Here is a 22,944-nt window from a genome sequence, read left to right on the forward strand (position 1 = left end):
GGTCTTTAAGTAGTGAAGTAGAATGTGGGAATATATACGTAATATTTGAATCAAAATTTGATATTTCAAGAATTTAGGTAGCTAGAGTTCCTCCAAATCTTTCAATAGATCAGTTCGTATTTTGGGCATGTCAGAGAAGTCCAGGGCGAAGGAACCATCAGTAAGCATGGACTGTAGGGGTAAAGCAAGTCCAATACTGGACCAGACTGGCCGGGGGACTAGTCCAGAGAGTGGCTTTGAATCAATTAGATTGGGAACTGGTACAGACTAGTTGAACCGGATTAAACTGGCGGTTGAACCAGGCTTTTTGAATTTTTAATAATTTTTAATTGGACAACAGGTCGAATCAATGAACTGGTGGCCTGACCGGTTAGACCACCTGTCCTGTTTAAAAACATTGAGCAATGCATATTTTTTATTTCATCTTATAATAGTTTTCAACCTTTGAAACCGTTTTTTATTTATATGTCATCTTAGATCTTCCATGGATGTACCATCTAGCTTCAGTGAGGATGAAACTGCAGAAACCGATTCATCCTCGGATTGACGACGATCGACAATGCATATGGTTTGATTTTAGATAGAGGCTTAATGGTTATCTTTCAATTCCACAAGTCGATACCCATATTAACAATTATATAATTGCTTTTGTGTACAGCTTCAGAAAAGATATGGCTTCCATGGTACTAACTGGAAAAAGAACACTGCTAGGAACATTGAGCATTTTTGTTCATTGTATTTTGTCCTTAAAAAGGTGGTGTTCCACTGTTAATATATATGTATAAAATCTTTCAGTGTTTAGTTAATTAAATGCTTTGTGAAGGAAAGTTGTGAATTTTTTTTGGTCGGGCCGCATGATTTATGTTTTATTTTTAAACAAGATATTAGTTTACCTCCAAAAAGTCCCAAAATTTGTTATGATAATCAAATAAAATTTAGTTTTATAATTTACTTCTTTTCATTGTTGGTTTTATATAAGATGGATGGGGTTTGAGTATTTAATTTTACAAAAAATTTTTAAAAGTAGGAAAAAAGCAATTCACTTTCATCTATGCAATTTCAAAACTTCACAAAGAAGTTAAAATGTTTATTATTCAATTTCAAGTTAAAGATGGTTATAAATTATTAAAAATCATTAAATCATTAGATTGTTAAAATGTAGTTTATGACTTTTTTTTATCATTGCAATTACAAAACTTTTCCTCTTTTTTGATTTTTTTATAAAATATTTTGAATGTCACAATTTTAAATTAAATCTAATTTATTTTCTTTCTGATATTGACTGTCATCAACTTGAATTTAAAATATCTTTCACGTGATAAATTCTTTGTACATACTAATTAACACAATAATAAATAAACTTCAAATAATTAATAATCATTATAACTTTTAATTTTAACTAAAATTAAATTTAACAATTTACGATTCTATATTTAAAATATTATGTGAAGTTAATATTGAAACCATGCAATAGAGAGATAAGAGAACAAGTAATAATGCATATATTTTCCCCATAAAATAATTTTCACCACAATTAAATATTAGCACACAATAACCAAATAACACATAATCACACAAATTTTGTCGTTCTTCATTTTATTTCATAAAACATTTTTTCCCTTAATCTAGATTGATGGAGAAGAACATATTGCCTGGGTAAGCTAATAGATTTCCCTCAAATGGTGAATCCATCTGGAGCCGCAGTGAAGTCGGCGAGCCACTCAACGTCCGGTAACCCACATCTGTACACCTTTCCATTTGTCAATCTCATGTGGTTTAGCACTTAATCCGTTGTGTTAGATAATACATGTGAATGTCTTCATCGGAGATGTGATGTTTACCAGATTCACCAGATTGGCGAAGAGAAACCTCGATTCAAGCTCCAATCGTATGGTAGTCATTGCCCATTGAGCTACCACTGCTCCAATCAACTGGGAAGAGGCTCCTGATGAAGTGGTAGAACCCAAACCGGTGAATAGTCCGAGTGAAGATGCGCTGCAAGCATTGGTGATGCGCCTGACCTACTCCATAAACCATTTCCACGGCTTGTTCCTGGGGAATCTCCAACCGCGCTGCTGGGATGTATTGCTGTGTGCGGATGGTAAATCTGGTCGATGCATCTGACTTGAACTCAAATGGTTGGATAAAGTCTCTACTACTGGTATGGGGTATGAAGCCATTAGACTTTGTATTTTCAACACGAGTGCTGGAACATAAAGGAGGTTCCGGTGGGGATGTCTTATACTTGTAGTTGGAACCTGTTTTGTATTACAGATTGGGATCGCTGCATCATTATAACCGGTTCCCTAATTGATGCACAAGGTTCTTAAAATCACTTGCAACAGCCACATGAGACTTTCTACCTTGTGGTGGAGGTGATGCCTGCAAAGGTGAGCCAAAGAATAAGAACCGAAGGATTTGTCCGAACTTAGCCACCTTTTCTCAGCCGGCACCTCACTTAGTTGCGGTTTTGCCCATTCATCTTGGTTGTTTTCTTTTCATATGCTGGAAACTTTTACTCACAGATTCCGAGAAACTCCCATTGTGATTGCTGCTTTTCGTAAATTTAAATCTTCTCATCCCTTATTAGCTGTCTAACATAGACGGATTTTGTTTCGGTTGTGGTCTTGCAGATAAGTTTTGCCACTTGTCACCGCACCTTACTAGTACTAGAGTCAGGGGATTGCAAGTTTCTTTGGCTTTGATGGAGTAGTGGTGTTCCAACTTAGGTTCTTAAGGATTCGGCTGCTTCTCAGATCACCATCCGCAGCAACAACTGCTCTTTCAACCTCATTGCTTTGTACACTTGATCTGTTTCCATATCCGCGATTGTGCAGTTTTCTGATATTCAATTTTTAGATCCCACCACCCACATTTGTTCTTATGCTTAACCGCTTCTTCACCTCCATCAAAAGCCATGCCACAGATCCTCCACTTTGCCATCGTTCAATATAAGAGCCTTGTAGCTCATCATGAGAAATCCCATTGCTACAAGCTGTTGGCAAGTGCTTCAGCTTCTGACATAGATAGCCATTGCACCGCTCATGCAATTCCTGAGCTCGCTCTCCTTTGTCGTTGATGTTTTCTCATTCTTTGACGAATTTTTCTCGTTTCATTATCACTCCGGGTATTATTTCCTGCCGGTACAGGAGGATTAGTTGTTTTATCTTTATGTCTTCGGACTCACCAGACCAGCTACCATTATTAGATACAGAATCATACCCAACCCCAGCTCTGGGTGATCCCCCAATGCTCATCTGTCTCATCTATGTTCGGAAGCGACCATTGCTTGAAGAGCTGAAGCTGAGAACGAATGGCACTGTTTCAATGGTATAGAATGTTCCCAAAACTGATTATGCACTAGCCGAACACCACTACCCGCATTAGCAGATCCTAAGGCTTTGAAGAGCCTTCTGAGGTTCCTTGCTAGCTTTCTTATCCTTGGACTTTGACTTGGATGCAGGAGACATCGCGCAGCCCAAATTATCCTGAACCAGTTAGGACATAATTACTGAATCAATGACCCATAAAAAAAGAATAATTACTCATCAATGAACACACGAAAATACTAAAGCAATCAATACTCAGCAATGAAAATAAAAAGTTTAAATAATTGTTTCTTCTAAAAATGCTATTCAAGCACCAAACCTAGAAGGTTTTTACTTGTAAAAAAGCTTATAATCAAAAAACTCCAAATAATTTATTGATTCTAGCATCATAGTCTGCTGTGACCAAGAAGCAAATCATGTGCCTGGACCTTGAAAATTAACTGGTATCCAGTTAAGAAGAGATCAAAATAAATACAAGACTAACTTTCAGTTCCTAATAATGAGGAACGTCAATCCCATAACTTCAGTCTCAAATCATTCTCATTATTGATGTGAAAAACTACTTATAATTAACAGATAAGAATAATAGAACAAATGGCATGCAAGTTCAAGCTTCTTGGGAAGCTCTTTGCAACCCCCATTCCCTTTATAATTTACAAAAGGAGCAAACAAATTTGGTCCCCCATCATATTCAACATGATCCTAACTATTTTAGAAATACTATCTAAATACACATAAAACTCACTTCTCTATATTTTGAAACTAATTTGGCAGATAATAAAATGCAGCCATGCGAATCACCGCATTGTGAACCCTAAAAATGATGTCGAATCTATAATATGAAAAAAAATATTCAAGCAATCAAAGGCAGTCATAGATAAAAGATCAACTGCAAACTAACCCACACTTTTTCTGTATTCTGATACAAAGAAACCTATTTACCGCAACAAAATTCTTAGCAAATGCTTCCTACTTTAAAAGAGAAAGAGAGAAAACATATTGGATCAGCAAAGAATCTCCAGATTTCAATTTCCCGATCAATAATCCATGAATCTACACATTATTTAAAATTAGGTTAACGAGCCAATACGATAGAGAAAAACACGATTCTTTGAACAAACAATGCAGATTCAATAGAAATTAAAAAAAGTTCAAAAATTGAAGGATCAACCACATGAACATCACACAAAACTTCCTACATATGAAAAATAAAAAATCCAAAAAAAATCGAAAAAGGAAAAAAATTAAATTAAAACAGAGAATCAAAGAGGAAATGAAAAAAAATGGGGGATACCTGGGTTGAACGTAAAGAGAAGATGGATCGAACGATTGAGATTGAAGGATTGATGGTGAGAGAAATCGGATTTTGCCAATTGAGAAAAGACAAGAGAGAGAGAAGAGAGAAGAGAGAGAGAGAAAAAAATGAGAGATAGATAGGTTTTTCGAGGCCCAAACTGAGTCGATATAATTAGGGTTTTGATGTTTTTTTTTGTAAGAACAAAGAAAATATAAGGAAATGCCCAAGTTAATATAATTTTACTTTTCATTTAATTAAAATTAAATAGTCATAATTATTCAAATTTTTAAGTCAAGTATTAAATTGTTGCTTCTATTCATTTTCTTTACTTAAAGTTTTCTTCCCTTCTTTCTTTTTTTTTCTAAAACAGCTTTGAACATCATCAATTTGGGAACCAAAAATCCAAACATCTTTTTCTCAATCTCTAACATTAACTGTTAAATCAATTTGGATCTAAGGTGTGTTCTTTGCTTGTGATGGGTACTAATCTATTGTATTAATCGTCGAATTATGCTTGAAACTTGTTAGCCAAATTTTTTAAAGAAAAAATAACTTACCAACCCAGTGACTTAAATAAAACTTTAATTGTTCAACAACTTAAATGAAAACTTTCGAATATTAGTATCATTTTGTAATTTAGAATGACCAAAGTAGCTTATATTTTAATTGGGTATAGTTACCCAAATATAAAATAAACTTTTAGGAAATGACGAATGTCATTATACTATTAGTAAGTTTACATTGAATGAATTACAAAATGGCCACTAAACTACTTGAAAGTTTTCATTTGAGTCTCTGAACTATTCAAATAGTTTACATTTTGGTCATTCAATTTAAAAAGTTACAAAATGCAATTGAACTATTTGAAAGCTTTCATTTAAGTTACCAGGCTATTAAAATCATTGTTGTATGTCTTTTTCGTTCGCATTGCTTGCACCAACCAAAAGCTCTCATTCTCGTTCTCTTCTACAATTCATTTTTATTCATGAAATAACTTTGAACGTTAAAATCTGCAAACCAAAATCTAAATAACTTTTGTTATCAATTTCGACATTGATTGTCAGATCAGTTGGAACTAAGGTATGTTCTTCTACTTGCCGATGGGTACCAATCCACCGTGCAAATCGTTGAATCGACGCTTGAACTCACTAATTGGACTTAAAAAAATAACAGCCTAGTGACTTAAATAAAAACTTTTGAATAGTTTAATAACTATTTTGTAACTTTTGAAGTTGAGTGGTCATAATGTAAACTTAATAATAGTTTAGTGGCATTCAATGTAATTTACACTTTTATTTTCTAATAAAAATAAAATTGTCTCTATTTCTTAAATTAAATGGTAAATTACACCCAGTGTCACTAAAATGTTATAAGTTTACATTTTGGTTTCTCAAATTAAAAAAATTAGAAAGTGTTCGCTAATTATTCCAAGTTTTTATTTAAGTAATTGAGAGTTTTTATTTAACTTACAAGGCAGTTATTTAAAAAAAAGTCTAACTAGTGAGTTCTAAGTGACAATTCGATAATCGATATGGTGAACTAGTATCAATCAAAAAGTAGAAGAACATACCTTGATCCAAGTTGATCTGGCGGCCCATGTCGGAGATTGGAGAAGAAAACTATTTGGATTTTAGGTCGCAAATTTGTGACGTTCAAAACTGTTCCATAAAAAAAACTGAACTATAAAGAGAAGGGGAAAAGAGAGCTTTTGATTGGTATAGGTGGTATGAACAAAGAAAGCCATATAACAACGATTTTAATAGTCTAATGACTTACATGGAAATTTTCAAATAATTCAATGACTATTTTGTAGTTATTTTCAAGTTAAGTGACTAAAACGTAAATTTACTAAATTTAGTGACATTAGGTGTAGTTTATCCAAAAATACAAAACCAGGCCCAATAAGGCTAGTTAAATAAGCCCAAGAATTTAAAGCCGCCAATTCTTTTCACTGGGTAGGGTTGAAATATATAGTAAATACTAACGAGGTAGGTTTGAGCTATATGGTAAATACTAACACAGATAAGCAAGGGCAGCCACTAACGAAATTTTGTAGTTGTATTGATGAGCAAAAAGAACCAACGATGGAAGGCTTAGTCGTAAAACTCCCTTCTTTTCCATTTCTAAGCCCTAACATTTCATCATCTTCTTCTTCTTCGACTTTTCGGCTAGGTTTCCGCCGCTTCTCCGCTTCGATTTCAGCCGCCGTTAACGAAGGTTTCGTCTCATTAGGCCAATTAACCCGACCCGACTTCCCCATACTCCATCAGGTCCTTCAATTGTCTTCCTCTTTTTTGTTTTTCTATTTGTTTGTTTGTTTGTTCATTTGTTAATCTTAGCTGATTAAGTTTTTTTTTTTTAAATTTAGCAGGAAGTAAACGGGTCGAAGCTTGTTTATTTAGATAATGCGGCAACCTCCCAGAAACCAACGGCAGTGTTAAAATCTCTGCTGAATTATTATGAAGCTTACAATTCAAATGTTCATAGAGGAATCCATTACTTGAGGTACTAAATTTTCCCTTCTAATGAATTCATTTCGCAAGTTAATCAAGGAAAAAAGGTGGGTTAAAATATGGTCCAAGTCCCTTAACTCTTTGTATATTTGGAATTTAGTCCCTCTACTTCTAGGAACTTACTCGCAACTTATGTCCAATTGTTAATGCCATTAAACTTTTTAAATCTACTGGGCGTGACATTTTGAAATAAAAAGCTAGCCACTTGGTAGCCATGGAACGAAGAAAATGGCATTGTAATGGACTGAATTTAATAGAAGAATTTCAAGCTTATTGACAATTAGACTTGCATTTTTAGATTCAAAAAGTAGAGGGATTAAATTCCTTGAAATAAAAGTAAGTGGATTAAATTTCAAATGTACGGCATTAGTTAGTATTCTATTTATAGCACTAACATTGTACTAGATGCAGTAGTTTGCAGTTTAATTTTATTGTTTTCAAATGCATTGGATAAAGATAGTAGCATTGATAGTGGCTTTAGAAAGTAGCCTTATCGCACATGTTAGAAAATGATACTATATAAGCTAATATATTTTTCTCAATGATGGAATCATGAGTGAAGTAGTTACTGGATTTAATACAAATTAATATTGTGTAGTATATTTATTAACCATTAAAGTGTTATAAGGGTGCTCGTAGCATTTGTTAGAACCTGTGTTGCATTTTAGTTATATGCCCTCTTCTAAGACTAATTGATTGCTTTCAAGCAACTTTATTGGAAGCAAGGAGCTAACCTTTGTTTTACTTTGATTATAAATACAGTGCCAAGGCAACTGATGAATATGAGTTGGCACGGAAGAAAGTGGCAGCTTTTATTAATGCATCAGATTCTGCTGAGATTGTTTTCACAAGAAACGCTACTGAGGCTATTAATTTAGTGGCTTATTCTTGGGGTTTGTCCAATTTAAAGCCCAGGGATGAGGTTGTCTTAATAGATCTCTTTATAAGAAAGAAAAAAGGATTTTCTTATCTTTTTACATCTAGGGTAGTTGTTAGTTTTCATTGAATCATGATGTTTGAAGATTTATGTTTGCAGATTATACTTACAATAGCTGAGCATCACAGTGCTATTGTTCCTTGGCAAATTGTGGCACAAAAAACGGGTGCTATTTTGAAATTTGTAAGTTTAGATGAGAATGAGGTTCCGGATGTAGAGAAGCTGAGAGAGATGATTTCTACAAGTACCAAACTTGTAGTTGTTCATCATGTGTCTAATGTGCTTGGTAGGTTTTTGTTTACATTGATTGTTCCTGTTTTGCTTGTGAATACTTTTAAAGAAGACAAATTAATCTCTCTCTCTCTTTTTTATTTTTTATATCTTTTCTCCGTGCTGAGCCATTGGCTTCAATTTATATTTTCTTTTGTGAATTGAACTAGCTAGATTTTATATTTGAGTCTAACCTATGCACTTGAAGTTTCCCGATTACACATTCCTGTTGAGTACACTAAACCAGCTCAAATCAATATATATTTTTAGTTGGGAGTTGTAGTCTTTGGTTTATTGGAATATAAGTTTCTGGCGATGCAGCGAATTAGATGTGCTTCTAGTTGTAATCTCTACTGCTATCCCTTCCACTGAAAAAAGGGAATTAACAGAAAAAGTTCGTTAGTAGAATAAATCACCATCTGATCATATTATGTTTTCCTAAAGTTATTGATGGATGACTCATTTTCATCAATATTATAATTAGCATTGTGATATTTACAGGACCAAACTTTCTTTTTCTTGCAGGCTCAGTTCTTCCCATTGAAGACATTGTGATTTGGGCTCATGCAGTTGGGGCAAAAGTGCTTGTAGATGCTTGTCAAAGTGTTCCCCATATGGTGGTTGATGTCCAAGGTCTTGATGCTGACTTTCTTGTTGCTTCTTCTCACAAGGTTAGTTTGTCACCTTATGTATGCTCTAAGCTTTATATGGACAAGTATACATGGTTAAGGAATAAACATGCTTCAGATGTGTGGGCCTACAGGCATTGGATTCTTATTTGGCAAGAGCAATCTCTTGTTAACCATGCCTCCATTCTTAGGTATGCCGTTGCTTTCTTTCCATTTATAGTTTAAGTCTTATCTGTAACAGTTTTTTCTATCTGAATCCTTGGGAAAAGAGTCATGGAAGTAGTTTAAAGCTGATCCTAGTAATGATTTTTCTCCTTTCAGTGGTGGAGAAATGATCTCTGACGTGTTCTTAGATCATTCAACATATGCAGAACCCCCGTCCAGGTTAGTGATCTTATCTTCATCCTAAAAGTATGCTTTTATAAAGAGTTCAAGGATGAGAGGAGCATTTGCAGTTTTAATTTGTTTGAGTTATGCTTGTCTTATTAAGTTGACTTTTTGAATAGCAGAATTTGAGTCCTATGATCCCTGTTTCTCATTAAGCTGCTACATTATTGAATGTCATCGAGCATGGACAAAGATATGATAAGATCAATGTCATGGATAAACCACTTTTTTTTTTTTTTGGGGGGGGGGATGCTTATAAGTTTAAGGTCCGAGTTAATCTCCCTTTAACTGCATGAAATTTTTTCTTTACTTTCCTCATTGTAATAAACCCTTTGTAGACTGCTTCAACTGGTAAATTATTAGCAATATATCTCACTTGTGAACATTTTTTCCCTAAATTTTAGCAATTGAAATATTTTTCCTAACTGAAAGAAAGAAAGAAAACAACAAAGTAATGACAAGACACTCGACAGAAAAAAATTAAAAAACAGCAAATGGAAAATAAATATACAAGCTTGTTGGTAAAAGTAAGGCCTAACAACTGGAAATTGGCTCCTATTAACTGATTCTATAGTAGCTACCTTCAATGAGAAGCATACTCCACATGTATGTGCCAGTTGTCAAAGAAAGTTCTGCAAAATGGAGTTCTCAGTATTTCTAGATATTAGCTATAGTTTTCTGTGTGCAAAGTAATCAGCCTTTACTTGTTGAATGCTTCATTTGTATGCTGCTGTTGCTGCTGCAAAAGCAGTTTTCAGAACCTTGCTAATGGTAGATTCATATACACACTCGCACAAACTGCTTCATTTGACCATAAATTTAGAATTTAGTCCGCTGAAAAGAACTGCCCCTTGTTTGTTTTAAAGCCATATGTCATTCAACTAATTGTCAGTCTGAATATTCAATATTTTGTTTCCTATAATGTCTCATTCTGTTCTCGCTCTTCAATCGGATTAGATTTGAAGCTGGAACACCTGCAATCGGTGAGGCTATTGGATTAGGGCAGCAATTGACTACTTGTCTGGGATTGGCATGCAGAAGATTCATGACTATGAGGTGAGTTGCTATTTTTGCTGTTTGTTCTTTCTGTTCCTTCTTCATAAAGTAAAAACCACTTGTTTATGTTTAAAGTATTAGATTTCTTTATTAATTGCCTTGGACGGATAAAACGCCAACCATTTTTGTTGGCTTTATAAATTACAAAGGATAAACTTGGCACAAATTATTGGTTACAAATACTTAAGGAAGCCATTATTAGGTTATGCTATGGCGGTTGATATATATCCTTGAGATTTCTGTTGGCTACTTTTATGGTTTGGACTTTGGAATGTATGAAACCATTCTTCCCTTTATAATCTTTCTTGTTGCTTCATAATGATTCCAAAGCAGTTTAAGAGGCTAAAATACTAAAAAAGTTTGAATACATTTCTTAAATAAGCTCTTATACTTTTATTGTACCTAAATTAGTCCTTATCGTTTTATTTATACCCAACTAAGCCCTTATTTCAAATGAAAGGTTGATTTATGTTCTAGGGTTTATGTAGGTCTAAGTTAAAGGTTAAGGGCTTCTTCGGGTACAAATTAAAGGTCAAGAGCTTATTTGGATATAAATTAAAGTTTAAGGCCTTATTTGAGTGTAGTAAAGGTATAAGGTTTTTTATCTAAAGTGGTAAAGTTCTAGGGTTTTTTATTTTACAGCTTTGTTATTGCCGCGATACACTATATGATCGGCAGTATATTTATTAATTTATTTTGGGAGCAAGTGGCTAGACCGATTTAAAAGACACTTTCTGATAAGCTATAATTTTCGTTTTATTCTTACTATGCAATTTTATTTTGTAGATGGAGCTGGCCAATTATTTATATGAAAAACTATGTTCTGTTCCAAATATTCGGATCTATGGTCCAAAACCTTCTGATGACGTTCACCGTGCTGCTCTCTGTTCTTTCAATATCGAGAATATTCATCCTACAGATATTGCAACTTTCTAGACCAACAGGTAGCATAATAAATAAGGATTAGCACTGTAATACCATTTATTTTTTTCGCACTTATCCATTCGTTAAAGCTTGGTTTAGCATTGTGGTTAGTTTCGAAAACTGCCATTGACAAATAACTATTCGTGAAACTCTGATCGGAATTTATGGCTCAAACCAACCTTTGGGATGCAAATTCGATAAACAGTTGTAGCTTATATAGAATAGATTTCGAAAAGGGATGTTTTTATATTGAATGGCAACTTATTTTGTTTACTCTCAGCATGGAGTGGCTATCAGATCAGGTCACCATTGTGCTCAGCCTCTCCATCGCCATCTAGGAGTCAATGCAAGCGCACGTGCAAGCCTCCATTTCTACAATACGGAAGAAGATGTCGACAATTTCATCCAATCGCTCAAGGATACGGTCAGCTTCTTTAACTCTTTCAAGTAGCAAAATTTGTTGTTTCCCGCACGAGATTGTGTCGACCATTTATGTATACTACTACATTAAAGCTTATGACAAGCACCTTCTTCATTTTCTTCATCGAAACATATGTATAAGTGATTGGTCTCTTGTTGTTTGACAAAATATCGTGTAACAAGTTGGTCACAACACATATCCGCAATCAAATACTATACATTCACCATCATTTTGTTGTCATGTGTTTACTCAGACACGATTTTAAATGTTCGACACAGATATGTTAATCTTTTCCAGATTTTCATGTAATTGTAGTTCCTTGAGGGTCATATCCTCGTATCCATTTTCGGAATTCAGAAATGTGTTGGGTCTAAGTGTCTGACATGGATACTTCAAGAAGAACGAAGAGTCTAACCAACTTGGTTATGTGTTCTGTTTCGAGTTGAGTTCATATAGTTAGAAGCTCGATTTAGACTCAAAACCTCGGTTTGAAACCAATTGAAATTTATTTTTTTGAAGTTTAAGCTCGAATTGAGATAAAAATCAAATTTATTCGAGTTTGCTCAATCAAGTTTGTTTATCTAGTAAAAATAAGGTGATGTTCGATTTTAAACTCCATTATTTATTGGATTTAAGATGATTTGTTTCTGGAGTTAGTATGATTGCATGGTGTATAGAATATGGATGAAGTCTCAATTATTTTATTGGGGCTCTTTTTTCGCTTAAAAAGTAAGATTATTTAATTTTAACTTTTTAAATACATAAATTAAAATTTCCATTCAATGAGGTCTTAAGATGAAGTCTTAACATTATGTTTATTATTAAAAAATATGAAATTTAATCTATTTTTTAAAAATAATATATAATTAAATTTAAGCATTTAATAGGTATTTAAATTATAATATAATTTAAAATCTAATTCGAAAGTATTTAAAAAAATTAAAATAAAATGATTTTATGATGAAAATATATTGTTTAAAAATAAATGTAATAAATAAATAATGAAAAAGGATTATTTTGTCTCAAAGATAAATTTAACTTTCAAACTAGTCGTGAAATTTATTCCCACTATTAATCAACAAACTCATATTCCTATTATTGAGAGAGTAATTTCAAAAGGAAAATTACATTAAAATTTATTTTCTTTTTACATGCTAAACTTGGAAATTATTCCCCCCACCCACTTAAAAAATTTGAAAGTAAATTGCATCCAAGACCATTAAACTTATTAGTAAGTTTACGTTTTAATCACTTAATTTAAAAAGTTATAAAACAATCCTATATTATTCAAAAGTTTTCATTTGAGTTACTGGATTGTTAAAATTATTGTTGTATGGTTGTTTGCTTTGCCTGCATCAATTGAAAGTTTTCTTTCCTCTTCTCTTCTACAATTCAGTTTTTTTTCATGAAACAACTTTTAATGTCACGAATTTGCGAATTAAAATCCAAACAACTTTCTTCGTCGATCTTAGACACTAACCATCAGATTGACTTGGAACTAATGCATATTCTACTTGGCAATGGATACTGATCCACCGTAACAATTGTCGAATTATCACTTGAAGCTTGCCAATCTGAATTTTAAAATAACTTAACAACCCAGTGACATAATTGAAACTTTAGAATAGTTCAGTGACTATTTTGTAATCTTTTAAAGTTAAAAGACCAAAGCATAAACTATAATAATATAATAACCTTGAGAGTAATTTATCCTCGTTTTTCCATACCAAACTCGAAAACTATTCTCCCACCCAAAAAAAAATGATAACTTTCATTGTAATGACTTCAAAGGAAATTTCTAGCTTCATCTCGATGGTTTGCACTGCCCTTTATTTGCCGTGAGCGGTGGTTGTAGATTTCACGCTTCATAAACCAAAAATAGGAATCTAACTATACAAAAATGATCATGTGACGTCGTTTAAGAACATAAACAGTAAATTTTATGATTTATCAATAAATAAATACAAAATGTTTCTATAAAACACAAATTTCGATTCCGGTGTACAATAATTGTTTGTAATCTGTTTTTTTCCTTTATTTTAAACATCTCAATTTATTATTATAAAAGAAAAAAAACTCACTCATTCATCGAAATAGCCATTTATCTAAATTTTAATTTAATTTTATTAATTACTTTTAATAGATTTATTTATTTAAAAATATTATTTATTTTATAAAATTCTAATTATTATAGAGTGACTGATTTAGTTTAACATCAGTGACACTAACTCAGTAGTAAAATAATACCAAACAGTTAAATTTTGATTATAATATGTTCATCAAATAAGGCTAAATGTTTCATTTACTCTTAAAAATTACTCACTAGGGTTATTTTTATATTTGTGAATAAATTTTAATTTATATTTAAAATATAGTTATTTAATAAATAAATATAAAATTTATATTTATTAAAGCTTATATAATAAATTCTTATGTTTTAAGGATAAATCTGACGGTAATAAGAGTTTATTGATTTTATATAAAAATTAAAAAATTCTTTTATAATTATATAAAAAATAAAATAAAAAAATTAAAAGGATTAATATAACTTTTAGTCTTTAAACTTAACAATTAAATTTACTTTAATACTTGTATTTTCTTTTTTAATTTAGCACCTATTTCTGTAAGAGTACGATGATGAAGTAATTTAAATTTATATTTTTTTTAATTAGGGACTAAATTAAATATAATTATAAAATTGAAATATAAAGTTGGAAAAAATATAAATACCTAAGTTACAAGAAAAGGTCTCTTACTTCTTCACGTTACTTTTCCCGACCATACACAAAAATCTAAATTATTACATATATTTTATTTTATTCTGAAAATGGATAATGATTCAGCATCATAGTTTGGACTCTGATTTCCAATTTTAATTCTGACGGTGAATACATATTGCTGCCGAATGCCGATTAATTTTAATTTTCTTTCCTTTTTTCAATTTATTTAATTATCGAAAAACATATAACAAAATATTTAGGTTAAATTATAAAAATTATTTTTATTTTTTTAGTTATATTTTAGTCACTTAAGTTAACGTAATGTAATATTTTAGCTTAAAGCTTTTCGTTTAAAATGAAAAATTTCATATTAAGTCCCTGAATATTTTATATTATCACATTTCAATTTTGTATCATCAATTTGTTAGGTGATACCGACAAAATAATGTAACATACCTACCATTTCAATAATAATAGTTATTATTATTATTATTTGTATTATTGGAATAAAAAAAGCACAAACTTTACCTATATAAGAATAGAATCATATAAATAAAAATAATTGTAGAATTGTTAAAAAGCTTAAGAAAGTGATAGATACTGAAGAAAAGAGAAAGTATGGACGGAATTCAACACAAAACGGTGATTGTCAATGGCATCAACATGCACATAGCCGAGAAAGGGAAGGTCCATTGATTCTCTTCCTTCATGGCTTCCCTGAGCTCTGGTACTCGTGGCGCAACCAGATCAACGGTTTAGCCGCCCTCGGCTACCGTGCTTTGGCGCCCGACCTCCGCGGTTACGGCGGAACAGATGCACCAGATTCCGTCGCCGATTACACTTGCTGCCACGTGGTGGGAGACCTCATCGCGCTTCTGGACACAGTGGCGCCGCCGGAGAAGGAGGATAAGGTGTTTGTCGTTGGGCACGATTGGGGTGCCATCATTGCTTGGTACTTGTGCTTGTTTAGACCGGACCGGGTTAAAGCTTTGTTCAATTTGAGTGTGCCGTTTATTCCTTATGATCCTCGGTTTAAACCGGTCGAGACTTGGAAAGCTTTCTATGGAAGGATCATTACATCGTCCGGTTTCAGGTTCGAATTTTTTTTAAATTATTATTAACCAAAACTCTGTTAAAAGAAATTTAAAAATTGATTTAATGGATAAATTTCATATTTATATTTTTAAAATCAAGATAAAATTTAATTACGTCAGTAATTGAACCAAATTTTATATTTTTAATTTTTAAAAATATAAATTTCTAATAATCTATTTAATTGAGATCAGATCAACCATCGAACTAAAAATTGATGGCTTGATGAGTTTAATCACTAAAAGATATTAACAATAGTACGTCGGTTTTTATTTTTGTTAATATTTTATATTACATATATTATATAATAAATATATTTAAAAATTTGAAATATAAATTGAAATCAATTAAGTTGATGGGTTGAATGATGAAAAATTAAAATTTATAATAAATTAACATGGTTCAAAATATCATAATAGGAAAAATTTTAACATTATCATTTGTTTGTATATTGTTTTTATAATATATTTATTACATAAATTTATAAATATATAATTATAATAAAAAAATTTTATTGAGTTAGCATCATCCTTTTAAATTTAATTTAAAAAATTAATCATATTAATATAAGAGTGTTTTTCTCTTTTTATATTTTATAAATTAATAAAGATTAATAATAATAAAATATGATGGGTATAATGAAGGAAGGCCCTACCTAGTATAGATTATTTAATATTTAATATCAAGTTAGTACAATAGTAAAATTTTAGACTCAGCTAATTTTTTAGCTTTGCCCTTGAATGCTTTGATTGATGTGATCGGAATTAGGCGGCATAAAATTTCAACAGGTGTGGAGTTGGTTTCCCCGTTTCATTACTGAAACGGTGTATCAGCTGGAACAATCGGAGTTGACTACGTTGCTTTAGATTATTAACCTTTTATTGACAAATCAAATTGAGTCGAGTTCAGATTAGGGTTCGATCGTATTCAATTTTTAAGTTCGGATTAAAATTGAGATCCGGTTACATTGGTGCAGGAACCTGGAGTAATAGAAGCAGAGTTTGCAGAGATTGGTGTAGGACGAGCAGTTTTGGAGCTGTTATCGTATCGGGTACCCGACCCACTTTATTTACCAAAGGGAAATCTATTCGGGTATCCACTAGATTCTCCGGTTAACTTGCCGCCATGGCTGTCGGAGAAAGATGCCGATTGCTATGCCACCCAGTTCCAAATAACCGGCATCCCGGTGCCCTCAATTATTACCGCAATTTTGATCGGTGTGTTTTTCTTTCTTTATTTCTTCTTGATAAAAAGAATCAGTTTGCTTTTAATCTAATTTGCAGGGATTAATTTACTTATTCTTGAGTAAAAGGAGCAAAATAGAATCTGACTCTTATATTGGATCTCCATGATAGTTTTACCTATTTCACATTTTGATTGGTTTTTTATAGATACTGGAACTATCTGCACCATGGTGGAAAAGCCAGATCAAGGTACCTGTAAAGTTTGCAATGGGGACCTTGATCTTGTGTATACAATGCCTGGTATGAAGGATTATATTCACAACGGTGGGTTCAAAAGGGATGTGCCCTTCCTTGAAGAAGCTCTTGCCATCAATGGAGTTTCTCATTGGATCCACCAAGAAATACCTGATCAAATCAATCAATTATTGTTCGACTTCTTCTCCAAGTTCCATTAAATTTTAATAATAATAACAAAATCCAAATTTAGTAAAAATAGAAAAAAAAAGAAAAAGAAGAAGAAGAAAACATGTTCTTCGTTTGTTGTTTTTAATTTTTAAGTCCAAAGGTTGATTCAAAATTTGAGAGGATTAAAAAAAATATTAGATGCAAAAAATAGGTTTGGATAAAAATATTAGTTTTGTTTAAAATATAAATCAGGTTTAGGCTTGATCTTTCAATGTTTGAGCTCGACTTGATTATTAAGGTTATAATATATTGTTACTTTTATATATGATGTAATATAGTTATTTACAAATATAGACGAACTTGAATAAGATTTTAAGTTTATATTTCGAGTTCGATTAAACTTAAACAAGTATAAATTATATTAATATTACATTTTAAATTCAGCCTAACTTATAACACTTTTGTTTCAATTATTGTTTTTTTAGTGAAATTATTATTATTTTGTTGAAAATAAAGAGTATTTTAACAGAATTTATTTTATCATTTAAATAATATGACAGTATTCACATGATAATATACGTTTATGTTAATAAAATTAATAAATATTAATTTTTATTTATTTTAGATGATTTGACAAATAACATAAATTAAGAACTAAAAAAGGGAAAGAGCTAAACCAATAAAATCGAGATCACGATGTATCATATTTATTATTTTGATAGTAGGACAAGCATTTAAGATAACATGATAAGATGATGAACTGTTTAAAACATGTGAGACCCACCAATTAGCAGCAACTTCCGCCCGTGTGTTGTTGATTTGCAATAAACGTTTGCCATTTTGAAGACGAAAACTAACCGTCTTGATGCAGTTGCGTAGCTTGACAATGTTATTTGGGTCGACAAGGGAGCAGGCCGTTCCATAACCATAATCATAATCTCCTTTCCTGCATGATACGTGGATGTTGTTTTAATTAGATTGATTAGATGAAGAATAGATTAAAGTATTAATTTAGAAAATGATTTTAAATCGATTAAATTAGGAATCGGCATGAGTCAGTCTAATTGAATTTTTTAAAACTTTTAATTTGAATTTGAATTGACGAATCGATGACTTGACCAATTTTACATAGATCTGTCCATTGGTTGGACGGAGTCTTGAAAAAATTTTGGACTGTTAGATAGATCCAGGCTTGGCCTGACTTGACTCAAAAAATAGATTTAAAATTTTATCGAAAGCCGACCTAGATAAAAATATTAAAATTCAGATTCAGTCTGGCCCGACTCGTATTAAATTTTTAAAAAATATATAATATATCAACAACACTAAAAATATTAAAATAAATATTTCTTAACAATTTGAAAATAAATTTAAAACACTTTATACTTAAATAACTGTAAGATAAGTACAACTTAATAAGTAAATGTCTCTAAAATAATAGTAAAATTAAAATAAAATAAGAGTTATATAATGTCCAAACAACAACAACAAAATAATAACATAATATTGAAATGATAGCACAACAATAAAAAAATAGCAAAAAAAGTAGTGAAAAAACAAGAAAACAGTAGATCATTTTTTCTTTTTGCAAATTCGGGTTGAGCCGAGATAAAAATTGTCTTACCAGAAGCCCAGTTTATTTTCTAAACAAATCATATTTTTTTATCTAAACTTATTTTTTGAACTTATAAAAAAACGGTTTAAAAAACATTGATATCGCAATTTAAAACAACATTAGGTCTATTATTATATATAACGAAAAGCTTAAGCTTAAGAAAGTGATAAGACATTAAAGAAGAGATGAAAAGTATGGAGGGAATTCAACACAAAACAGTGAGCGTCAATGGCATCAACATGCACATAGCCGAGAAAGGGGAAGGTCCTTTGATTCTCTTCATCCATGGCTTCCCTGAGCTCTGGTATACATGGCGCCACCAGATCAACGGTTTATCTGCCCTTGGCTACCGTGCTTTGGCGCCCGACCTCCGTGGTTACGGTGGAACCGATGCGCCGGATTGCGTCGCCGACTACACTTGCTTCCACGTGGTGGGAGACCTCATCGCGCTTCTGGACACTGAGGCGCCGCAGGATAAGGTGTTTGTCGTAGGGCACGATTGGGGTGCCATCATTGCTTGGTTCTTGTGCTTGTTTAGGCCGGACCGGGTTAAAGCTTTGTTCAATTTGAGTGCGCCGTTTATTCCTTGCGATCCTCGGTTTAAACCAGTCGAGACTTTGGAAGTTCTCCTTGGGAAGGATTATTATATCGTTCGGTTTCAGGTTTGAATATTTTATCTTTTTTCCTTTTATTTTTAATCAATTTCGGTAAAAATACCGTGGAAGCCATTGAACTAAATGTCAAATCGCATTTAACACTTTCTATAAAAAAATAAGTAAATTAGTCTCTATATATTAAATTAAAGAGTAAATTGAATTTTTTTAATTAATTTATTTTTACTATTAAAAACTGAAATATTTTAATTAATACAATATTGATATTTTGAAAACTTAAATATGCATATGAAACTTTGATTGTAGTTTCAGTGTACACATGAAATTTTGATAGTGATTCCTCTGCACACATCTAAAAAAAAGCATAATAACTTATTTAACCCCCAAGTTTATAAAAAAAATCATTTTAACCTTTCATCTAATTTTTCACTTATTTTAACTCTTAAATTTGTGATGTTTGTCAAATCACCCAAAACAGATGAAAAAGTTAATATCTGTTAATTATGTTAACATGGCATACATGTGGATGGCAAGTTAGCAATTAAATAAAATTTTAAATATAACAAATTTAGAAAAGATATAAATATTTTTTTAATATTTTACCCAAATCAATCTACATTTGTAAAATGAGTAACTCGAACTCATTTTAGACCTGCTCATTTTTTTAAAAAATATTAAAAATATTAATATTATTTTAAGTTTAATATTTAATAATTATATATATTTCTTTTATTAAAATTATATATATCTTAATATTTTTAATATTTACATTATAATATTATATATCACTTTAAATATTTTTATTATAAATTATAAAATATATAAAAGATTAAAAGAATAACATAACATAATATATTAGAAAATTCAAAAATGGGCTAGGTTGGACTAAACCTAGGTCTTAAATGTTCAAGTTCGAATCTTACCAATATTTTAAACGGGTCTTTTTTTTTGTCAAATCTCATTTTTCAGGCTTAATATTTTTACTAAAACCCTTTCAAAATTCGAACGAACTTTTGAACTTGGACAGATAGCTCATCCCATGAACAAATTTAATTTTAAGTTAAATTGGATTTTTGAGTTTAAGATTGGACTAATTTGAATGGTTAACTTTTTATGTTAAACCAAATTTGGTCTAGCTTGAATTTAAGTTTATCGGATTGAGTTCTCAAATTCGAGTCATAATCGAGAGGGTAAAACAGTAAATTTGGTGCAGGAACCTGGAGAAATAGAGGCGGAATTTGCAGAGATTAGTCTAAGACAAGCAGTTTTGGAGCTGTTATCATACCGGATACCCGACCCACTTTATTTACCAAAGGAAAATCTATTCGGGCATCCACTGGATTGCCCGGTAAACTTGCCGCCATGGTTGTCGGACCAAGACGCCGATTACTACGCTAACCAGTTCCAGGAAACCGGCATTACCGGTGCCCTCAATTATTACCGCAACATAGATACGTATGTTTTTCTTCCCGCTACCAGTCACCTAATAAATTTATTTGCTTCCTTAATTATGAAAAGTTATAAAATGATTATTTAATTATTTGTAAATTTTTTTAGTCACTTAATTATGAAAAGTCATAAATTTGTCACTCAACTATTCCAATTTGTCTTCTTCTTTTTTTGTCAACTAACTATCTTGGATTTCTAGGTGTTTCCATTTTTACGTTAATCAGTCGAAGACCAAAAAAGACAAAATTGAATAACTATGAGATAATTTTATAACTTTTCATAGTTGGATGATCAAAAGGAAAAAAAATAGTTGGGTGACTACTAATGTAGATTACCCAATTATTAATTATGGGTTTTTCATGTTAGTTAAAATACGCTCTAAGTCCCTTTACTTTTTGTAGATTTAAAATTCAATTCTTTATTTCAGATTTAAAAATACAAGTTTAATTATTAATACTGTTAAAAATTTTCGATTAAATTCATATTCATTACAGTGTCATTTTTTTTATAATTAACTAAATTCATTTATTTTTGGTTGGTTCTGTTATAGCGACTGGGAACTATTAGCACCATGGTGGAAAAGCCAGATCCAGGTCCCTGTAAAGTTTGCAATGGGGGACCATGATCTCGTATATACAATGCCAGGTGTCAAAGATTATATTCACAACGGTGGGTTTAAAAGGAATGTGCCCTTTCTTGAAGAAGCTCTTGTCATCAATGGAGTTTCTCATTGGATCAATGAGGAAATACCTGATCAAATCAATCAATTATTGTTCGATTTCTTCTCCAAGTTCAATTAAAATTAAATAACAATATCCAATTTAGTAAAAATAAAAAGGTCTTACCTTTGTTGTTGTGTTTATCTTTCTCGATAATCGAAAGAGTTTACGTTAAGACTTATTTCGAGCAGTGATTAGAATTATTGAAAGAATTTATTATTTCAAATTAGGCATGTTCATGGGTTAGTAGTTTGAGGATTCATTCGAAATTTGAGAGGGTTTGAGAAAAATATTAGACTTGATAAATATACTTGAGCAAAAATATTAGGCATGTTTAAAATAAAAGTCGGGTTTGGGCTCAAACATTCAAGGCTTGAGTTCGGCTTGGCCTGACCCGTTTTCTAAGATTGTAATATATGTTGCACTATGTTATTTTTATATATGATGTAATTTATAACACGTAAAAAGTAAATCTACAATAATAAAGTATAATACTGTGATGTAAATATTAAAAAATATTAAAATGTCTTAATATAAAATTTTAGTAATTGAAAAATCGTATAAAATTATTAAAAATCGAATTAAAAATAAAAATAAAAATATATTTAAAATGGACAGACTTAAAATGGTTCATATTTTGAGCCGAACCGGGTTTGAGCAAACGTAAAGTGTGACCTGAACCTGGTACAAAATAGAATCAAATCAAATCAAAATTTCACATATAAAATTGTACGAAATTAAAATTTATGTATAATTTTGATATTTCTCTTTTTTTTTCAATAGTGGTCGTTGCTGATGGGTGTAAAAACCATGCATAAATAAAAGGATCTGATTAATACAATATTAATATGTTAAGGATTTAATCATAATTTTTTAAAATTAAAAATAGATCCAAAAGGTAAATCATAATTCGAGGATGTTTGATGAAATTAACCCATTATATATTAACACATGAATAGTGGTGGGGTTTTACTTGTATTTTGGAGGGGTAATAGTGGGATTTTAATTATACAAGCAACTTTCCTTTAAAATATGCATAAAAATAACTTATAATCATGTGATTATACATAAAATTTCGTGTTCAGCATTTACCTTTTAATGGATTTATAAAATGTGGAGAATTAGTTACTAAGTTCATTCCGGTAAATATATTGAGAAATAAAAAAAATGTTCATATTTAATGGAATAAATTTAAATATTCAACTATTTCAAATTTGGTAAGAGTTGAATCTGAATATTTTTTTAATTTTACATAATTGAAAATATAAAAATATTTGTATAATAATGTTTGTATTTTAAAGAAAATAAAATCATATTTATAAAAAAATTAATCAATAATTGAGTTAGGTAAAGTGATTGATTTTTTTAAAAAAATAATTGAGT

General features: G+C 31.1%; 1 protein-coding gene and 2 pseudogenes across 1 annotated transcript; all 3 read left to right on the plus strand.

The window, feature by feature from the left end:
* The first annotated feature begins 6,618 nt into the window (after positions 1 to 6,618).
* Positions 6,619 to 11,992, plus strand: LOC121225327 (cysteine desulfurase 1, chloroplastic-like; annotated as a pseudogene).
* Positions 11,993 to 15,043: 3,051 nt separating this feature from the next.
* Positions 15,044 to 17,547, plus strand: LOC121225329 (epoxide hydrolase A-like; annotated as a pseudogene).
* Positions 17,548 to 18,894: 1,347 nt separating this feature from the next.
* LOC121225328 (epoxide hydrolase A) lies at positions 18,895 to 21,742 on the plus strand. Its single transcript, XM_041109590.1, has 3 exons — positions 18,895 to 19,441; positions 20,607 to 20,848; positions 21,393 to 21,742. Exons 1-3 carry the CDS (start codon positions 18,965 to 18,967, stop codon positions 21,640 to 21,642), a joined length of 969 nt encoding a protein of 322 aa, XP_040965524.1. The 5' UTR covers positions 18,895 to 18,964; the 3' UTR covers positions 21,643 to 21,742.
* Positions 21,743 to 22,944: the final 1,202 nt, after the last annotated feature.

Source organism: Gossypium hirsutum, chromosome D13, assembly GCF_007990345.1.
Source record: "Gossypium hirsutum isolate 1008001.06 chromosome D13, Gossypium_hirsutum_v2.1, whole genome shotgun sequence".
NCBI lineage: Eukaryota > Viridiplantae > Streptophyta > Magnoliopsida > Malvales > Malvaceae > Gossypium > Gossypium hirsutum.

What these genes read in the sequence shown, in the direction of transcription:
- LOC121225328 (XM_041109590.1), top strand. Translation starts at nt 18,965, where the DNA reads ATGAAAAGTATGGAGGGAATTCAACACAAAACAGTGAGCGTCAATGGC. An exon ending in ATTATATCGTTCGGTTTCAG is followed by an intron (nt 19,442 to 20,606) that starts GTTTGAATATTT and finishes AATTTGGTGCAG; the next exon opens with GAACCTGGAGAAATAGAGGC. An exon ending in TATTACCGCAACATAGATAC is followed by an intron (nt 20,849 to 21,392) that starts GTATGTTTTTCT and finishes GTTCTGTTATAG; the next exon opens with CGACTGGGAACTATTAGCAC.